The sequence below is a fragment of the Schistocerca cancellata genome, chromosome 3, assembly GCF_023864275.1.
Source record: "Schistocerca cancellata isolate TAMUIC-IGC-003103 chromosome 3, iqSchCanc2.1, whole genome shotgun sequence".
NCBI lineage: Eukaryota > Metazoa > Arthropoda > Insecta > Orthoptera > Acrididae > Schistocerca > Schistocerca cancellata.
The window spans coordinates 49,500,156-49,521,650 of record NC_064628.1 but is presented as its reverse complement, the minus strand read 5'-3'; the positions used below and the strand labels follow the sequence as shown (position 1 = coordinate 49,521,650).

General features: G+C 40.7%; 1 protein-coding gene and 1 non-coding gene across 2 annotated transcripts in view; one reads left to right on the top strand and one right to left on the bottom strand.

Annotated features, from left to right (window-relative positions):
• Positions 1-20,425, bottom strand: part of LOC126176932 (telomere-associated protein RIF1-like) — a 97,981-nt gene extending 77,556 nt beyond the window's left edge. Inside the window, exons 1-3 of the mRNA XM_049924123.1 lie at positions 19,181-20,425; positions 15,110-15,273; positions 5,417-8,434 (exon numbers count right to left, since the gene is read on the bottom strand). Coding sequence (XP_049780080.1) covers positions 5,417-8,434; positions 15,110-15,273; positions 19,181-20,422 — 4,424 coding nt within the window. The 5' untranslated portion in view covers positions 20,423-20,425. The remainder of the gene's footprint in view (positions 1-5,416; positions 8,435-15,109; positions 15,274-19,180) is intronic.
• Trnat-ugu (transfer RNA threonine (anticodon UGU)) lies at positions 4,656-4,730 on the top strand. The gene has a single exon. It is a non-coding gene; the product is annotated as a tRNA-Thr (tRNA).
• Positions 20,426-21,495: the final 1,070 nt, after the last annotated feature.

Genomic DNA, 21,495 nt, shown 5'->3' with positions numbered 1-21,495 from the left:
TGGTAGGTGCCGCCACAACTAACTTCTGCCGTCGAATATATGTAGCGCCACACAGGCATCCTTTGTAGGCACAAAGATAAATACTGGCGCCAAAACCTCTGCGTCAGTAAATAAAATTAAAAAAAAAAATAAAAAATAAAAAGAAAAAAAAAATTGGAAGACGAGCTTTTTTTCTCCGCCCGAGTTTCGACCACTGCATTTTCATACATTATCCAACGAAGTAAATACAAATTCCGTATTGTTCATCTTCGAATGTAGCAGAATTTCAATGTACTACGAAAATCCGACTGGCAAGACTGGGATTTTTGTCAATATGGCCAACTCTACGTTCTGAATATTTTCCTACCTGTGAGAAGAGATGGTTCCTAATAGGAACCTGATGAAATGTGAATCACATGCAGTATTCTCTTCACCATAAGAATAATACGAATATAAACATTTTGCCACGTATTCTTTCGTGTTTGCTTCTATCTCATTTAAATCCTGTCTGCCTAATAAACTACGAAACTAGAGTGAGACAACAGCAAGCGCGGAAGAATATACGTATCGTGTCATGTTTATATTTGTATTACTCTTATGCCTAATAGTGATACAGTCAGAAATGAAGCACGGCAACTGACTAGATTTTTAAATCTAAGATGACTAATTTCTGTGCAGAATTTGATGTACTAAAGAAGCGGCCGCAAAGATTTTCAAACTCTCTTTCAGAACATGTTCTATCATACGCAGTCTATTATTTGGTTCTTGTTGATCATTATCAAAGAAAGCAGCAGTGTAAGTAACAACAAATAGCAGTCTCTTGCCATTGTTTCGCTAATGAGACGATTCCTCTCTTTTTTTAATTGTAGGCGGCGGTAGCGCGCACAAAAGCAAGCCATGCCGCGAGCAGCGACAGGCCGTAAACACGCATTATCAGAATGCGACAAACAATGCATGACACAGTATAGTAATGCATTCTCAGCTTAGAGTGACTAACGTAAACACCTATAACATAGAAACGGCACTTATCAGATCAAAGCAAAATAAGCAATCGATTCAAACCAGACGAAGCACATGAAAAAGGAAGGGTATCCGTATAAATACGGACGGAGCGCCTGACGCATAGCAATGGCTACCTGGTAAAGCTTAACTGCTAAGCTTACGACTCGAACCAAACTACTGTAGTTGTATCGTCATTCATTCGACCTAAATTGTGTCTCATATTACAATGGACCAACTTTGTTTCGATTTGGAGGTGCGGCCTAAAACTTTTCTCTCTCCTTGAATTTCGAGTCTCAAATTTCAGGTGCGGCTTAGATTTGGGATTTTTTTTCCCTTTATTTCGAGTCTCATTTTTCAGGTGCGGCTTAGATTCGAGTAAATACGGTATGCACTCCTTAAGAGGCATGCAGATTTTGTGCCTGACGCACATGTGCTTTTAATATTTTACGTAATTTGTTTGCTATTATAAAAGGATGGGGGCAATTTGGTGCTCCGGAAGGGAACCACAGCTATAAACAATCAGGGGTAGAACCTAGAATTTCAAAGGTAGGAAAACAGTTTAGAAAATCTTATGTAACAAGTACAATTATCTTTGTCTTAACCCACCACCAGTAGCCATTAGGCCCTCGATATATTTTTATACGCACTGTAAAACCCTGGAATCATCCTCTTTAACTTAAGATGATCACCAGAATTTAACAATGCCTTTAATCGAAAGAACCTTTGGTTTCCTGGCCCACTCTGAACTGACTGAATGTCACTTGGCCCCTCACTAATGCCTGCCTGTTGGGAGTGGCACAGCCTCGACAACTCTGGCTTATGGAGCACTAGCAGTCTGGCTGGCCCTCCAGGTCTGCGGCTGTGCCACCATACCGCCTAGCCTCCATGCTAGCCTTCTTAGAACAGACTTGTATGGTGAAAGGCACCAATGGAAAAAAAAGAGAAAATTGTAAAATACAGCACTCATTTACTTGGTTTTGTAACAGTCTGCTTTGACATGCATTAATTGTTATGTGCACAATAGCCTTCCATTGGTAATATTAGAAAAGAAGGGGGGCCAGCCCAAGGAAGCACTTCTGATTCTTATTCTGAACACTTGTTTAAAATCCGTAACTCTACTCCTGCGAAAGGGGGAAGAATGAGGAGTGGGCAAACATTTGATGGATTACAGGATAATTTTCTCAAAATTTTATTATTCAGTTTCACAACAGTATGCAGTCCACTGCTGATATGAGTATCTTGTAGTTCATGCATGGTGCCAGTCCATGTTGAAAACGGTGGGAGGGTCCTTGAGAAGTCCAGGTATGAGGAGCAAGATGGAGACGGGGGAGTGGAGGGAAGCATACCACAATAACAACTTTTCTTTGTTCTCAGCTGAGATACATTATCTATAAGTAGTAGTTTAACTGCATTTTGCAAACATTAATGATGTAGCAAAAGAGATTGCTACTTACCGTAAATAAGACAGATCAAGTTGCAGACAGGCACAATTAAAAGAGACTTTAATTGTGTCCGTGTGCAACTTGATGTGTCTTTTTTACAATAAGTAGCGATCTGTCGTTTCTTACGTTGTTGATATTCTTACCTGGAGTTTCCATTGTTTAGTTTTTACTGACAATTTATACTGAGTAAGATTCATATAAAAATACACATTGAAATATTACACATTTCAAAATTTGTGATTTATAAAACGCAATAAAATTAAATTTCGGTGTTAAGCTAAAAATACAAAAGTCCATGAGATTTGATGAAATTCCTGAAATTCCATGGAGACTTTCCCAATTTCTACATGTAAAATGTAATTTCCTAAGAATTCCAGGTTTTTCAGAAGAATCGCCACTCAGGGAGCAGCCACACTATGCTCTCTCAGATCTCGACCTCCGATCGACTTTCACGTTCTCCTCCTCTGCCCTCTCGAGCTTATGCTTTAAATACTTGGCCATACGACCCCTCCAAACGGACTGACGGCTGGGGTTCCCTAAGTGGACCAGATCGCTGTATGCCCTTTATCTGAATATGGGATTTTACCAGAGAACCATTTGCATTTTTCAATTCAACACATCTCAGGTCGTCCCACACATTATATTACAACTGATAATCTATCTGAAAACTATTGTCTAAAGTGATAACGGCTTCTGCATATCACATTTATCTCGTATAAATGTTAATATTTATAAGTGATAGCTCAGATAGCTCACTACAAGAATTTGTCAGTTATTTTTATTACTGTGTCGCATTTTATGTTTTTAGTTCGTGTGCTTTTTAGTGTAAAAGGGCAACATATTTAAGAAGGAATTATCCGAAGATAAAAACAAATTTTGCTGTGCTTTAATTCTATGTTATTTTGTTACATACCTGCAACACACATTATATCCTCCACGCCTCGAAGCTTCTCTCAAATTGGAATGTGCATTATATCAAGTGCTGCAATGCTGTAAAATTCCCTCGGGCAGAGCTAACTATCCACAGAGTTTTAGTGCACATTTATATATTATTTTGCATAGTTGCGAATATTTCCAATTCATTGTTTTAGAAGATGTAGAACTTGTTTCAAGTGAGGCTGATACTACATATAGGATATACATCTTCATTTTATACTATGTGCTTTTTTCCATTTGCAAAATTCAAGTCTGGAACATTTACACTAAAAACTAGGCTTGAAATAGTAGATGCTTAGTGCAAACTGATGTCAGAACTTTTGGAAGAAGAACATTAATAAGGTAGAAGTAACACCAGACTCATCGATAAAAATTCAAATCTTATAAAACATTAACAAAATGCAGTAATGAAATTTCGAGGTGGAAATGTAGTATTGCCAGTACACACATTAAAATACAAAAATCTTTTCCTGGTTTCCAGAACTGTTGGTCCTTTCTAGGCCCTGAGTGGTCCCCCTCTCTCAACCTTCCCAAACCTGCGAGTCCCTCCTAAGCATTGCCAGCCACATTCTCTCTGGTGTTTTGGCAGATATTAGCAATTTTGTTTTTTGCAATGTGCAGCTGGATTCAGCCCAAAAAATATTGCTCATCATGTTTTTCATGTGACACCGTGTCAACAGGAAGTATCTGTTTCCTGTAGCAAACAAAATGATTTTTAAAACAAAATTTTACCTGCCCATTTGATAGAGCAGTCTAGTGTGATATTCATTTATCTACCTGAATTAACAAGGGCAGTAAAATGTAAAGATTAACCGGCACTACAGCAGCCACTGAGCAGTGTTGCTGCATGGCAGCAGCAGTCTGTGTGGGCCAGGGCAGCGCTGTTGCTGCTGGAGTACTGGTTACTCTTCACATTTTACTGTCCTTGTTAATACATACTGAAAATGCACATCGCACTAGACTAATTTGGGATCGTTCTATCGAATGAGTACACACGGGGCATTGCATGAAAGATGTGATGAGTCATATTTGTTTAGGCTGACTCAAGGGATGTGAGATAGGACTGGACATGTCTGAAAGGACAGACATATAGGTAAGGCTTACCGGCCAATGATCTTCAATGCAGATGCAATCACACTACTCAAATCCTTATAGGAATCTGAAGACAGACTGCCACGAGTAATGAGTATAGTGGGCAGAGGCACTACTGATGTAGTGTGTGGACAGTAAGTTGGAAATGTGGGTCTCACGGGGAGCGTGCCAAAGATAAGTCCCTGCAGTTGCACTATCCTCTGTGTCCTCGATGGCTCAGTCGGATAGAGCTTCTGCCATGTAAGCAGGGGGTTCCGGGTTCGAGTCCCAGTCGGGACACACATTTTCAACTGTCCTCATTGATATTTATCAACGCCTGTAAGCAGTTAATGGTCTGGATTTCATTGTAATTTCGTTGTTACCAATAGGTTTGTTCAACACATGAGAATTACAGAGATACCTTGTGAACTCAAATGGGAATCCCTGGAGGGCAGACTTAGTTCTTTTTGCGCAACACTACTGAGAAAATTTCGAGAATGAATATTTGAAGCTGACTGCAAAACTATTCTACTGCTGCCAATGTACATTTCACATTTTATAAGGATCACAATAAGAGAATTCAGGACTCATATGGAGACAATTGCTTTTGCCTCGCTATTGGCATATGGGACAGGAAAGAAAATGGCTAGTAGTGGTGTAACATTAACTCTGCCATGTACCATCTGGTGGCTTGTGGAATATTTATGTAGATTTGCCCAATGAATTGGGAGGGACACACAGTATATATGAGAACAACAAAAATAAAAAAAAACCTACAAAAATTTGCTTCGAAGCATTTTTCCGGTCGAGTTTCACAAAACATTCTCCTTATTAATAGAATACAGGCCTTTGTGGCCAAAGTTGGGGTGCTAGGTATGCCATAACTGTGCACAGAAAGTTATCTGAAGACTTAAAAACAACTTATATTCAATGCAATTTATTTCTGCTAGATGATAACATATGGTATGGTAACAACTTTTACTCACGTTTGTTCCAAGGACGACTCAGTCTGTACCGTGTATTCCATCTTCTGCCTGGCTGACTGAAGATCAGATTCCCCATGCAATTCAACATTTATTTTTGATACCACGCTGCCACTGTCTGCAGGTGATTCAGCTCTCTGCAGCTGCCCTTGCCTTGCTAGTCTGAGGCTTCTGGCAGTTATTCTTTTTGCTATACGAGTCTTGTTTGTATCCACTTGTCTGCAGCACGATGAATATAAGCAACAGTGTGATTTAGATTTTTTTCTCGCTCTAAGAGATCGCCTCATTGCTGATGTACTGACAGGAGGCACATTTGATGAACTATGCGGTTTGTCTGTGGCAACCTTTGACACAACAGTGTTGTCTGCAGTATTCATGACTGGTTCTGAATCTTTTGCACCTACAGGTTTCACTGTGTCTTTACATGGTTCACTATTATGTCCATCTTGAAGTGGTAGAGTGTTGCTATCTTTTATCTCTGAAACAACAGTCCCAAGTGTGTGAAGCATATTTATTTCTTTATCATTTACATTATTAACTTTATGTACAGAAGGAATGGATACATTTGAATGTTCCTCAACACATGCATCTGAGGAGTCATAACTATCTTTAGATTTGTTCTGTTTAACTGTGCTTTCAAATGAGAGACCTAAATCCGTAATTTCATCAATAGGCTCACAGCAACCACTATCTGAAGTCGTCTTCACTAGGCTGACAGAGGTAGTTCCTTTTTCTTCATTTGCTCTGGGGGCTTTTAATTTAACCAACTGTGGTGTATCAGCATTGTTACTTCCAGGTGTTAATAACTGCTGAGATCTTGAATCAGCACTGCTTCTGGTACTCCTTCCATCACTTGCCCTCCGTGTCCATTTTCGTGTCCTCTTGTTGGACAACAATGTGAGATCTTGAGAATCCTCAACAAAATCTTCTGTGTCCAAACAACTCTGCTGCAAGGACTTCTGTTCTTCACTTCCTACAGTACACTTTGACTGTTCATTAAAATTGTTTCCAACATTTGACTTGGCATTAATGTTCGTTAAATGAACATATGGTCCTGACACAAGTTTCAATTTGTCTGACTGCTGTACATCCACAGAATCTGGTAAATGGCCTGATGTTTTATTCACACTGCATCCTGCTTTATCATCTTTTGTAGATTTTATTTCGTGTTCTTCCCCGCACGTAGAGACACTCTGCAATGTGTCGCTACTGTTTAATTTAACAACTTCTTCTGTCTGTGGAAATGAGCCACACACACCTTTACTGTCTATTTCAGTTCTGCAAGTATCATTTGGAACAGTCACAGTATTAAGTGAAAGTAACTCCTCACATGGTTCATTTTCACTCTGAAGTGTTGTGCATTCGTGGATATCTTCTTTGGAAGATGAAGACAAATCACTGTCCGAAGTTCTAAGTAATTCAGTCACACGCTTTTCTTTTCTGTGAGCTTTCCCAAACTGATTATCACAGTCAACACCAGTTTTACTACCCTCACTAACACTCCTTTGTCTTGCTTTACGGGTCTTAATACCATCTGCATTTTGTGGATGTTCCTCTGATACTGAACTTTTATCATTTGCATTAACACTGATGTGTTTTGAAGTCTCAGGTACCACATCACACAAATCTTTAACAGTAGTTTCAGGTTTTGTGCTTGATGATTTTCTAGGCCTGCCACGTAACTTCACGGATTTACTTTTCTCAGTGTTTGAGTCATCCTGTTGGCCTGTGGGAACACTTTCAAATATCAGTTTTTCAGCTGTTTCTTTATCTGTAGATGCCAGCTTCAACTGCACTGAAACTTCATCTTCTGGTTTTACAGTTGTCTTTTTACTGTCTGCGGATTGCTCCAGTTTACTGTTAGATTCTGATTTCACCATTTCAGTGACCCTACGTTTTCGCATTACGTTTTCTGCATCCTGAACTTCTTTTTGGTTTATTTCAACTGATACTTCAACATTCCTTAGTAAAGAGGATGACAGCCCACCAGAGGTGTGGCTTTTCATTTGTTGGTGCTCATGCTGAACAGATTTCTTTGTCTGTGGGACACTTCCCTCAGGGGACAGTCTTGATCTTAATGTATATTTATCAATCTTAGATTGTGTCAAGTCCTTTAGTGGTGATGGCGTAGTACGCTTCGAGGAGTTAATACCAGTGGCTTCACTTGTACTACAATTAAGTTGATTTTTTTCAGAAATAGAAACTGTCTCCAAAACTGTTGATTTGGACAAGCACAAATTTGCTGAAACGTCAGTGGTGTTCTCGTTAACAGCACCACATCCAGGAGACAGATTTTTCTTATCTTTTAACAATCCTCCCTGTAATAGCTTGAACTTAGAACTTTTAGAATTCTTGCCTTTGTTGGTAACCATCCTTTTTAGTGGGTGCAATAATTCTCTCCTGTTTTGTGTTCTCCACTTATTGATATGGCCAACTTTGTTATTTACAGAATTTTTCCCCACATTTCTGATGATCCTTTTCAATGGACGCAATGATTTCCTGCGGTTTGGACTGTTTTCTGGCATCATTGTTCTGACAGAAGAGATGGCTGGTTCACTGTTGTCAGTACGACTGCTAACAGACTTAATAGATGAAGAATTTTCTTTGTCGTCTTTAACAGAATTATTGCTATCAGCAGCTGCATCAACACCGAGTTGATTTTCAGCTATATGTTCAGTGCTGTCTTCAAGGTTTAAGACAGAGCCATCTTCCGAAGCAAGAGTACGTCCTAAACTAACATTCACTTGGCAGTTACGCTCGTGTCCTGCAGGGTCTTTGTACTCTGTGTCAGTTTTATCAATTTTACGAACCTTAGCCTCTGGAGAAACTGCACCAGAAAACTGTTTTCCTTTACAGACTGTATTTTTCGACTCTTCCTTGGGTACTTCAAGAGTTTTCTGAATGAGAGATGACAAGGAATTAGGTTTTGTTACACGTCTCAAGTGTGCAAATGACAGTTGTTTCTCTTCTGGTCTTGCTGGTTTTGACCACGACAGTCGTTCTGGTATACTGATCTGTGAACTAGAGAAATTATGTATTATAAATACTTTATCTTTCTATAGATTTTGAACACAGAAGTGATATCATGCATTAGTCTTGTTATTTTGAATTACATATCTAAATTTATTTAGAAGATTATTAATGCCCATAACAATGCTGCCAATTGTCGAAGTGCCTTAAAATCTTCTCTACCATCTGAGCCAATAATTTTGGTGACATACGTAGAAACTACAACCATATTTTTGTTATCTGCAATGAAATTGGTAATCAAAACATTTTATTTATTTTATTCGAATTTTTATTTGGTACTTAACACTTCCAGAAAAGACTCAAGTATATTTACTACCTAAAAAAAAAAGAAGAAGAAGAAGAAAAAAGAGTAATGCAATGAAATTAATACTTCCTCACTAACAATTAAGTTTGCAGAATGAGTCTTTTAGGCTGCAGCAAAATGTTTCAACCCTTTTTATGTGATTCAAAATTTTCTTTTGCAAAGAAGTTTTACAATACTATACAACTTAGAGCACAGTGAAAGATTTATTCCAGAAACCAATCCTAAGTAGTGGCTATTCTATTCTCACAATACCATCCCTTTCTTACAAAGTGCTAAGTGGTGTGTACAGAAGATGGGTGAAGGGGCAATAAACAATGGAAAAGAGCAGTGTACCACATGATGCTGCAATCAACTTTACTCTGCCATGATCATCTGCTGCAAATACTTCAGGGCAAGTGTCAGACATTTAGCATACATTTTCATGTTAGTTTACGTATGGTGAGTTACTTGGTCATTATAGTGTTCAGTAAGGGTGCATAAAGCAAATGTGACAATTATTACTGTAAGTGACAGAGATAGTTTTCTGAGCATATATATTGTACTAGAGTGAATCCAAAGCAGAAACTTTGGTTCAGCATAGCACTCACCCCAGTGCTGACAGTTAGCTGGATAGGCAACAGCTGGTGTATGAGATGTAGGGAATGAGGGGGGGGGGGGAGGGAGAGAGGGGGGGGGGCAGGAATGGCAGACCAAGGAATGCTTTTGTGCAAAAGTTTTACAAACTGAAGAATCAACTATCTGCACTAGAGACGGAAGATCCAATGACGCTACAGGCAACAGTGTTGAAGATGGAAGACACACACACACACACACACACACACACACACACACACACACACACACACACACACACACACACGGAAATAAGAGTTTGTGAGAAACTACATTGTAGAAGAGAAGAGAGGAGGGGGGCAAAATCAATAAGACAACTGGAAGACCAAACAACTGCATACTGCAGCTACGTGCTTATGAAGCTCTCCCTCTAACACTGAAGACAGAATTAGTCATCTACTTTTAACACATATTTCCCTTGTTGTTTGCAGCCAGACTTTCACCATCACCACAGTGCAGCTACAAGGGGATGCTGAAAAGCAATGCATCCAATTTTTTATGTGAAAACTCAACACATTTTAAGTAAAACAAACACTATTAACATTCCAATCTCTGTTCACCATGTCTACATATTTATTTCTCAACATAGTCACCCTGGCAATGAACACATTTCCCTCAATTAGCAACTAGTTTGTTGATACCATCAGCAGAGAACATTTGACTTTGTTGACAGAGCCACAACCTCACCTCTGCTTTCACAGCTTTGTCACTATCAAAGTGAAGTCCTCAAATGTGTTCTTTAAGTTCTGGGACCAGATGAAAATTGCATGGGGCCAGCTCACGACTTTGGAGGTATGATCAATGGCAGTGAAAAGGCATTGGATTGTTGCAGACATCACAGTGCTCACGTGTGTTCTGGTATTGTCATGTTGGAGAAGAGGGTGCTCCATGCGTGGATTGGTTGGTTTGTTTGAGGTATAAAAGGACCGAACTACAGGGTCATCCGTCCCTTTTTTCCTGACACAAACAAGGCTCAGTCCGCCGCTCGTGGTCTCGCGGTAGCGTTCTCGCTTCCCGAGCACGGGGTCCCGGGTTCGATCCCCGGCGGGGTCAGGGATTTTCACCTGCCTCGAGATGACTGGGTGTTTGTGTTGTCCTCATCATTTCATCATCATCCAGGAAAGTGGCGCAATTGGACTGAGCAAAGATTGGGTAACTGTACGGGCGCTGATAACCACGCTGTTGAGCGCCCCACAAACCAAACATCATCATCATCACAAACAAGGCTCAAGGTAAGACAACACCCAAATTTAGTTTGGGGAAGTAAAGGGGGTTAAAAGGAATGGGAAACCGCAACGAAAGAGAAAACTAAAGAAACGAACAAAAAAAGAGGGAAAATTACACCACATGGAAAAGCAGAGGAAAGTATTAAAACCATAGAGCAAATGGCCTGCGGTGGCTGATCACAAGAATAAAAGAGGATGAGCCAGCCACTCTGCAACACACTAAAATGTCCAGCCCAAAAAGACAAGGCAAGAGGAACACACAGGGGGAAAAGACTAACAACAAGGCAAACAAAATGCAATGAAAGAGCCGTGAGTGAGGGATCATGACTGCACCTTCTGTATAGCTCCCTGCAGCCAGCGCTCAGCCACAACAATGTAAGAGGAGCAGAAGGAAATACAAAAATCGTCAGTATTTAGGAGGGAAGATACTGACAATCCTACTGCTCATGCAAAACCATTTTCGGCAATTAAAAAGGGTGGGACACTGAGAACAGAGATCTGCGGGACCCCATTCTCTTGTATGTTGGGAGCACCGATGCAAACTCTGAAAGTGCAGAGTGATAAAAAGTTCTGTACAAAAATCAGAAGTGGGCCCCAGAGACTCTACTCGTGCAGAGTAGCAAGGATGTCATGTTGCCAAGTGGTATCGTAGGCCTTCGTCAGGTCGAAAAAGACGGCAATCAGGAGTTGACACCAGGAAAAGGCCGATCAAATCCAGGTGCATCAAGTTGTTGTCGGTGGAGCGTCCTTGGCAAAAACCGCCCTGGGACGGAGCCAGAAGGCTCCGAGATGCAATGAGCCAATACAGCTGCCGGCTCACCATATTTTCGAGTAACTTGCACAGAACGTCAGTGGAGATGACAAGACAATAGCTATCAACACCTAATGAGTTCTTATCAGGCTTTAGCATTCGGACGATGATATTTTCCCACCATTGCAAAGGGAATTCGCCATCGCTCCAAGATGTGGTTGAAAACAGATGTTTCAGCATTTGCGAATGGATGAAGTGTGGGCCAGGGCATTTGTCAGGACTGTCGGCAAGGGCATTGAGAAATTCTCACTCACTGAAGGTAGCAATATATGGCTCAGGGTGGCATGGAGCAAAAGAAAGGTGTTGCCATTCCACCCTCTGTTTGAGGAGGTGAAAGGCAAGGTGGTAATTCTCAGACATAGATGAGAGCATAATGCTCAACAGGAAGCTCAGCGATTAAATCTGGTTCGGCCAATACATTCCCATTTGTGGAAATTCCAGGTACACCTGCAAAGGTCTGATGGCCATAAAGCCAGTGGAGCATGGTCCAAACCTGGGAGGGGGAGGTTTGTGTTCCAATGGTGGAGAGATAGCGTTCCCAACACTCCTGCTTCCTTCGCTCGATGAGGAGGCGAACCTGGGCACGGAGCCATTTGAAGGCAATATAGTTCTTTAGGGAGGGATGGCACTTATGACATTTGAGGGCCTGCCTACAGTCTCTAAGGGCCGCAGCTATTTCCGGTAACCACTAAGGCACTGACTTCCGCCGGGGGCAATCGGAGGAAAAAGGGATTGCCAATTCAGCTGCGGCAACAACAATACTAGTGATGGTGTGAATCACTTCATCGATGGTGGCATGCAATGGATATTCAAAGGTAGTAGTGGATGTGAAAGTGTCCCAGTCAGCCTCAGGAAGAGCCCACTCGGGCAAGCATCGAGATGAGGGATGCTGGGGTAGGGACAGGAAGAGTGAAACTGGTCATTACCACACAAGTCGTCATGTACTCTCCAGTGGATAGATGGGAGAAGGCCAGGACTCCAAACCAAGAGATCAATGGCTGAATAGGTGCCATGTGCCACACTGGAATGTGTGGCAGCATGTGCATTAAGAAGGCAAAGGTCAAGTTGAGTTAGTGGGTCCTCAACATCTTTGCCACGGCCAGTAACCTCGGTTCCACTCCACAAAGGGTTATTGGTGTTAAAGTCACTCAAAAGGAGAAATGGTGGGGGGCAGTTGCCAAATGAGTGCAGCCAATACATGGGGCTGTGCATCACCATCTGGAGGGAGGTAGATGTCACAAATGGTAATTTCGTGCTTGTCCTCACCCTGTCAGCCACACTTTCTAAAAGTGTTTGAAGCGGCACAGGTTCGCTACAGATAGAGGTAAGTATGAAGATGCAAACTCCACCTGATGGTCCGTCACAGGCAGGATGGTTTTGTAGTACCCCGATAGCCGCAAAGGGCAGAGATCCGCACTGCGGGAACCCAGGTTTCCTGAAGGACAATGCAAAAAGCAGGTGTAACGCTTAATAGTTGACATAACTCAGCCATCGGTCGAGTACTTGTTCCATCGCCATAGCGGATGAGGCATTGGTAAGACCCAGGTCCTCGGGTGAGCAAAAACCTACCCCTCCTCCTCATAAGCAGAACCAGTACGGAGTGGTGGTTTTACGGCTACCGGAGGGTCCTGTTTCTTACCAGACTACTACTTTGTTTGCTTGCCCTCTCACTGCTCTTTAGAGCTTGCTCGGAGGACTTCTCTGAAATAGCTTCAGGCACTGAGGAAGACCAAGAAGCTCTTCGTCCAACAGCTTGTGGCTGCTGTTCAAATTTGCATTTAGCCTCTTGGTCAGTCAGCCAGACCAGGGTCTTTTATTCCATAAATTTCTGCTTCGCTCCTTTCGAAGTACTGTGCAGTCTCGTGAGCAAGGGTGAGTGGTGCTCTCCACAGCTGACAAGTAGGAGGCAGCCCACAGAGTATTTGGATGTAGTGGGTGCCCACAGTCTCGACATGTGGCAGTGGAACTTCAGCAGGAAGACATGTGCCCGAATTTCAAGTACTTAAAGCAACACATAGGGGAAGGGACATACGGTTTGATGTCATAGTGGTAAATCATCACGTTGATCTTTTCAGGCAACGGATCACCCTAAAAGGCCAAGATGAAGGCACCGGTAGCCATCCTATTATCTTTGTCCCCTGTAGATGCACCACATGAATTGAATACCCAGCCATTCTAAACTGGCATGGAGATGGTCATCAGACTGCAAAAGGAGGTCGCGATGGAAAATAATCCCCTAGACCATGTTGAGGCTTTTATGGGGAGTGACGAAAACAGGAATACCACACAGGTGAGTAATGCCCGGGACTGGTTTGGGGATGCTGTCTGAATTAAGATTGAACCATTTCTCATTTTGGACAGCACTGTCACTTCCCTGAACTTATCCTTGAGGCATTCAACAAAAAATGAGGCTCTGTAGCTAGAAAAGTCCCCATCTGTTCTGCTACAAACTAAATACCAAGGCAAATATGGGTCTTTTATTTCTGTAGCCCTATGCTTCTCCCATGGTGTAGCAAGGCAGGGAAATGATTTAGGGTCATACCTGTCAGCAATGTATTCAATCTTCCCCTTCTTAGAAAGTGCCGATTCCATTCAGTCACCAGCACAAGATGACTTGGTCCACTTCGTTGCGGGTCATCTGCCCTGATGCCACCCACTCCCATCAGGGGCTTTCCACGTGGGCACCATCCAGCCACAGCAAAGGCCACCTGGCAAGACGGCCATTGCCGTGAGACCTGATGCCCATCTTCTTGGGGCATCTATTCTTTCACATACGTGGGGAATTTACAGCTCGGGCATCAGCAGTGCAATCCCTGCATTGCCAGGGGGCTACCACGAAATGGGCACATGAAGGCCCCACCACAACAAACCGGATACTGGGTGCAGAGATATCCGATATTGTCATGGGGGCAAAAGAGGACGGGAGTCAATGGAAGAAGTTGACATACCCCTGAAGGTGTCCTCACCCAAATAGCCGAATTGCAGGTGGAGACGCAAAGACATGACAAGGAAAGGTGCAGGAGATCGTATCTAATGGCGCTATGGATTACTGGTGCACCATGTATGGCGTCCTTCCCCAAATGGCCCGCACTTCTGTAGAATACGGAAAGTGGGAGGTCAAACCATAAAATGTGACCTGAACTTTTAGGGTCAAAAAGTGTGAGACTCCTTTCAATCACCTCTTATGATAGGCAGGAATACCTCGGACCTATTCTAACCCCTGGACCTGCAAGGGGTTCCGTGCGTGGGCAAACTCTCCAAATTTGTGGTTTTGGTTTACTGCGGTCAGTAACTTTATTACAGGACACTGTTTCTCACACACTGACACAATTGGGAGCCCTTTAGGGGCAGAGGGCGGCATATACGTAGACATGATGAAGAATAAAGATGTAGAAAGTTAATAACTTTCATTATATGCAATAAGCTTAAAGGGCTTTCACAGAAAAAATCTGGAGCCATTATTTTTCAGAACATCCCTCTACTGATCACATTTTATCTCACTACTTTTCCTTTTACAATGAAGTTGTATCAAACTTTATCATCCTATCTACAGCAATCTTTGTTGCATTACTATTGTTGATCATCATTATAATCAAATACCATCGTCTTCTACTTGTCCTAGGACTTGTCCTCCTCCTGACCCCCCCCCCCCCCCCTCCAAGTGCTTTATGACAATGAAAGAAAAGGATGTACAAATGTAACACACTACTCACTCATCCTGTGACATTTCAGAAAATGTAGAGCTCTGCGAGTCTTCAGAGAGATCACAGTAAAGTGCTGGAATATCATCCCGTTTCCTTTTTAGACACTCTTTCTGGTGTTTGGTAAGTGGTCTCCTCGGAGAGTGACGAACAGGGAAATCAGTGGCTTGCAAGGACTGAAAAATTAATTGGAAAGAAACTTTTTTTAGAACTGATGGTTAAATTTCCAAAGGCAACTTTGAATTTGCTAGATTAATATTACATGTACAATCTTAAATATTTTCAATGCGATTACGTACAATTTCTCTAAATGCACTCTTATCAGAAATTTGTGGGTGGCATTATAACAAAATAGAAATGATTGTTTACAGCTCATTTTCGAATTGTATTTCTTGCTGCCATATTTTTTGTTCTGGTGATTTATAAGTTTGAAACAGAAACTAATATCATAACGTTATGGCTCTCATACAAAGAAGAAAAACCTTGTGAACCTTTGGCAATCCAACCGTCTACACATATAAGTCATGTTCATCTGAATAATATCAAATGAAATCGTGCAACATCACATGACAAGCAATATTACATGGAAAATCTTTTTCTGTATATACTGCAATTTTAACGTATTTGCATCAGTATGGTCAAATGTGTATAACGTAACTCCAAGAATGCTCCCTGTTATATTGCACTGTGTCCATCTTCCCCCAGCCTTTCTTTTTCCCACATGACATCTTATGACATACGGCATTACTGACATAGCACACTAGAAAAGTGGAAACTATTTTAAGCTACTGTCAATAAAGGACAGCTACTAGCAAACTATAGCTAAATGAGATTCTGTTTCCCTAACTCTGAATGCAAAACAAGTATAAGAAGTTATTTAGTGTGCTTATGTTTATGCCTCAGAGTAGTATGAATAGTACATACGGCTTTAATAAATAACGACAGAGTGAGCTCTTAGCTGCCTTTTCAAATATTTTACTTTTGACATGTCCTGACTTCAAGTGCCACTGGATACCCTGTTTAGTTCTGTGACATGCAGTATCCTTGCCATTAAGTGAATAGTGGCAACAATAAAGTAACAAACAATCATCTACAGAGGTCTACACTGTATGAAGATGGAAGGCAGGCTGTCAATCTGGTAACATTTATACAGGTGGAATGTCTGAGGCCAATAAGCACTAGCATATTGTTTATGACTGGATAACAAAATTGTGACAGTACAACAGCAAGACTGTGGGGAGTCTTACACAACAGGCAATTTATGTTATGATGGTACACAATTATAGATGCTAAAATATGAAACAGTAGGATAAAAAATTGCAATAAACAGCTACATAAACAATATGTATCAGAAATAAAAAAGTTGTGAATGTTTAGTACACACTGACATGCATATAAAATAAACAAAAAGCCCAGGAGGTAAGCATTGAGAGAGATACTGAGGTAACTGAATGGAAATAGTTGAGGACATTAGATACAGTTTAGCTGAAAGTAATTTTTAAGCAGGTTTTGATAATTTAAGCCATCTTCTTCACTCAGTACATTCACAGAACTTGAGCATAGTTAGAGACTGCCGAAATCTGCCTCCATTATTTCCCTGCATTTGGCTAATAAGGAATTAAAACTCAAACCATTAGAAGCTATGGAGATCTACGAATGCCCAACACACAACCTTAGCTTTAAATATAAAAATACTTTGTATGTCAGTCTTAAAATTAACAATCTCAACTATTTACCTATGATTCCTACATCCTTTGTACATTCTATTCATCCACATTGTTTTGTATACATCTCACTTAGATTTTCAATGTATTCTAAATTGCTAAATAACCCTGTTTTACCTTGCATATGTACATTGCTCTGTAGGTTATGAATAACCCTCAATTCGTCTAAACTGTCATCGTCATCATCATCATCATCATCATCTTCAGTACAAAGCCTGGTTTGATGACTATCTCCACTACAGTCTCTCCTGTACACCACTGCATAACTACAATGATCAATATCAATCTGAACCTGCTTTCTGTAGTCAAGCTTTTTGTCTTCATCTACAATTTTATACAACTCAAGTGGCATACGTAATGAGAGGCAGTTCATCAGGATCATAGCCAGGCTGCAACTACACCACAGCTGCCACTGACAAATCCTTTATAGATTCAACCTAATAGCATTGCCATATTGTGACTGGTCTGCATACACTTCCTTCTGGTAAATTAATCCCCTTGTTTACGAAGAATTGAGACATTAATAAATTACTTGTGGAATGTATTTTAAAAGTTTGAATTACATCACAGCTATTAAGTTTTTGTGTAGATGGGCGTAGGGGTAGAGCACACGTGCACCTATTTGAAATTTGATTATCAATTGAAGAGGTCAATGTCTGTATTATTTTGTACGAACTGTCCACCACATTGTATGTTTGGTTTTTCTGCATTATGCATGAAAGAGGTACAGATTGTTTTAAATTTTCAAGTCACTCACTGTGTGGGTGCAATAGAAGGCCAATACATAAACTTGTAAATTACTTCAGCTTACCTTGTGCATGTCTACATTCAAAGGGGCTTGTGCAATCCCAGCACACCAGTTAGAAATATCGACGCAAATATAAGACCAATCGACTAATGCTCTAAATTGTGCTATGGATAAGTTGAATGACTATGCCTTACAACTCTCTTCATCTTTCTCTCTCAGAATCAGCTTTCAGGGTGACGATTATTGAACTATTTGAGATAAAACTGCCATAACTTCTGAACTGTTTGCATTAGTACGTTCAAACTGCATGGTTGGCCACTGTGCATGATGGGAATTAGTTTGTGGAAGCATATTTGGTTTAGTGATGAAGCCCACTTTCATTTGAATGAGATCATGAATAAGCAAAATTGGCACATTTGGGGGGACTGAGATCCAAATCTTGCAACTGAGAAGTCTCTTGACCCTCAACAGGTGACTGTGTGGTGTGCAATGTCCAGTCACAGAATAACAAGTGCAATATTCCTTGATGATACAGTTACTACCAAACAGTGCATGAAGATTTTGGAAGATGATTTCATCCCCATTATCCAAAGTGATCCTGATTTCGACAAGATGTGGTTCATGCAAGACAGGTCTACCCCTTTGAAGCAGGGGAGTGAGGGTTTGATGTCCTGGAGGAGCACATTGGGGACCACATTCTGGCTGTGGGGTATTAAGAGGCCACTGGCATGGGCTTCGAAAGGCTGCCATATTCTCCAGATCTGAACAAATACTACTCCTTTTTGTGGGGCTATATTAAAGTCAAGGTGTACAGCAATAACCCCAAAACCATTGCCGAGTGGAAAACAGCCATTCAGGAAGTCATCGACAGCATCAATGTTCTGACACTTCAGCGGGTCATGCCAAATTTCACTATTCGTCTGTGCCACACTATCGCCTATGACGGCAGGCTTATCAAACATGTCACAACCTGAATCTGAATATCTATAGTGACATTTACATGTTGAATAAAGTGTGTGCACTTCCTAGTTTGTAACTAATTTCAGTTTTCTTTTTTTCCCCTTCATATAGTTCAATGATTGTCACCCTGTATCTAACAGGGTAGTAACACAGCCAGTTTTGCTACCTTACTATGCCCCCAAAGTACTATAGTTGATCCACTGGACAAATAGTAGGGCCCAGGACACTTCAACTACAAATGTGTGTGAATAAACATAAATCAGCTGGGTATCGAGTCTCTTGAGAAATGTGCAAATAGCATGGTAACCAAAGTGGCGAACAGAACTATGTGCCACACCACTTTTGGTTATCGCCTCAGTGTAGAACCATAATATTACTTTAAAAGGGGGTGGGGGTGGGAAATGACTGTCAACAAGAAAAAAGTCTAATAAAGAAAGATAAAACCAAGAGACAAAATATCTGAGCATAAATTATAACACAAGTCAGTGCTAAAAATTATGACTGAAGGGATGGCAAAGGGAAAGAATCTGTGGGGCCCGAGGATTTCATGGAGTTCCATTCAAAGTGAATTGTAGGGATGACTTGGATTGAACTTGTACAGATGAAAATTCTACTGAGATTCTTATGTGAAACAACAGTTAAAGTAATTACCTTTCTCCTCCGTACAGCACATTTTTCTTCTGGTTTAGCAAACTGTGAGTTTCGGTCAGATAATGTCTCCAAACTGGGATCTTCTGAAGATTCCATCTGTGCAGGCACTTCTTTTCTTGGACAAGATTCTACAGACGGTGAAATTTGCTGTTTTGGAATGTTCCTCTCGCAAACTTGCCCAAACAGTGAAAGAGGTTTAGCCTCTGCTGTTTCAGTAACAGAAATGTTTACACTACTCTCACTACGATTGTCTTCTTTGGTGTTACTGTTTTTGACATCAAGATTCTGTTTATGTCCATCGTTGATAGAAAGGTGTTTCCCTGTAATGCTGTCATTTTCTGCTTCCATCAAATGCCCATTGTCAATTCTAGGAACAGATTTGTTGCTCTCTAACTGGTCATCAGATTTGAATGCCGTAACAGATAACTTATGTTGTTTATCATCTAATATTTCATGGCTTTTTCTTAAAGAGAGTTTTGATTTATTGTGCTGTGTGCTTGCAACCAAACACTGAGTGCCACTAGTATCTTTATCAGATTCTGCCTCAATTTGATCACCGCTATTTTCATGATTTTTATGATCATTTCCCCCCTCAAGATCACATTTAGAACTAACATCATCAGCCACATTTTTGCAGTTTTTTTCTTGAACTGACACTTTTGAAGAATTATCTATGTTTCTGCCTTCTTGTTCTGTTCTAGTACCATCTACCAATGTAATTTTTTTGTCCTTTTTACAAACATTTACTTTATTGTAAGCATGTAGTGGTTCCATAGTTTTGTTATCTACAGTAACATTTGTCTTCTCTTCTGTTGTCATTAAACTCCCCCGTCTCGGTCTATCGTTTAAGAAACTTCTAGCAAAAGGATTTTTCGAACGCACTAAGCCTATGGTGTCATCACTACTTTCATTCTGACTGACTGTATCAGTTACTGTTGGTGTCTCATTTACCACAACATGGCCTTCTGGAAAATTATGTTCACGGCAGCTTTGAGAGAATGGCGAAGAGGAATCTTCCTCCCCATCAAGTGTTACTGCTGCTCTGTTTTCTTGAATTTTCACTGAGCTAATTTTTTCTGACAGTTCATTTAAATGAGTTGGATCTACCGATACAGGACTGTAAGTTGCAACAGCCGGTTTATCAGCAAAACTAACTCTTTTCTTGTTGGAACCAGTTTTGTTTTTATTACATTTCAACTTCTCTTCTTTTCTCTTTAAAGAACTGTCCATTTCAACAAACATATTTTCAATTTCATGTTTCAAATTTGGAGTTAAGTCATTACATTTTGGAGGCAAGCCAATCCAGAATTTCAATGTATATCTCAATATTTCAATTGATCCATGTTCTGCTACTGCTTTCAGCATTGTAATAACTGCTGCAGTCAATGATTCGCTCTTGATGTGGCCCCAGTGCCTTTCAATAGAGTGTGAGATCTTCATCCAGCAACAAATGAAATCACGTTCAAGAACTTCATCAGCTCTATTGCAAAAGTTTAGCATTAAGAATGCTATAACATATTTCAACTTTATAACAAATGACAGAAACACAACTTCATTAAGTATAGCTTCACAGACTGTAGTCAGACAGATTCCCAAATTTCTAAGGGATTCACTGCATTTTTCAGTAGAACTATCTTCATACTTAATTACATGATTGTAAAGACTCAGAAGAACATCAATAATCCCCGACATTTGTTCACAAGGTTCATCAAGCAGCTCCATGTGGCAGTCTATATCAGCCAAGCCTGTGAAAAAAAGCCAGAATGACATTAAATGACATCAAGCACAAAAGAAATCAAGTTTCAATAAATTAAAGCCTTATAATTATTACATGATTCGATTACATGGGGCTGGCCAGTACATAGGCCAGAGCAGACAAGGGTTCTCCCGGGGCACACCTATGGCATGAGAAACACGACCCACATCTAAGCCCCATCAACCTCATGAAGGTTACAGAGTAAAGCCTGCCTTCTATCATGGAGATTCATACTAGTAAAAGTGAAAAGTCTAAAAATGTGATGTAAATTAGTTGTACATACAATACTAACATGAGACGAGATAAATATTCAGGACAGTAGAGCTGTGGGGCCAGGTGTGTGTCCCACTGAGCTCATTCGTGAATGATAGCACATTTAATTGGCACAATCACACGCTTACATAGCTGTTATTTCAAAACTGACATGCCGACTTCTAGTCTATCTCATGACACCAACATGGACATATACTGTATAGCACCACATAGTGTAATGAATGAGAACACTGTGAACCGAAGTAAACATAGGTATGTTGTTATTCCATGTACTGCAAATCTTTGA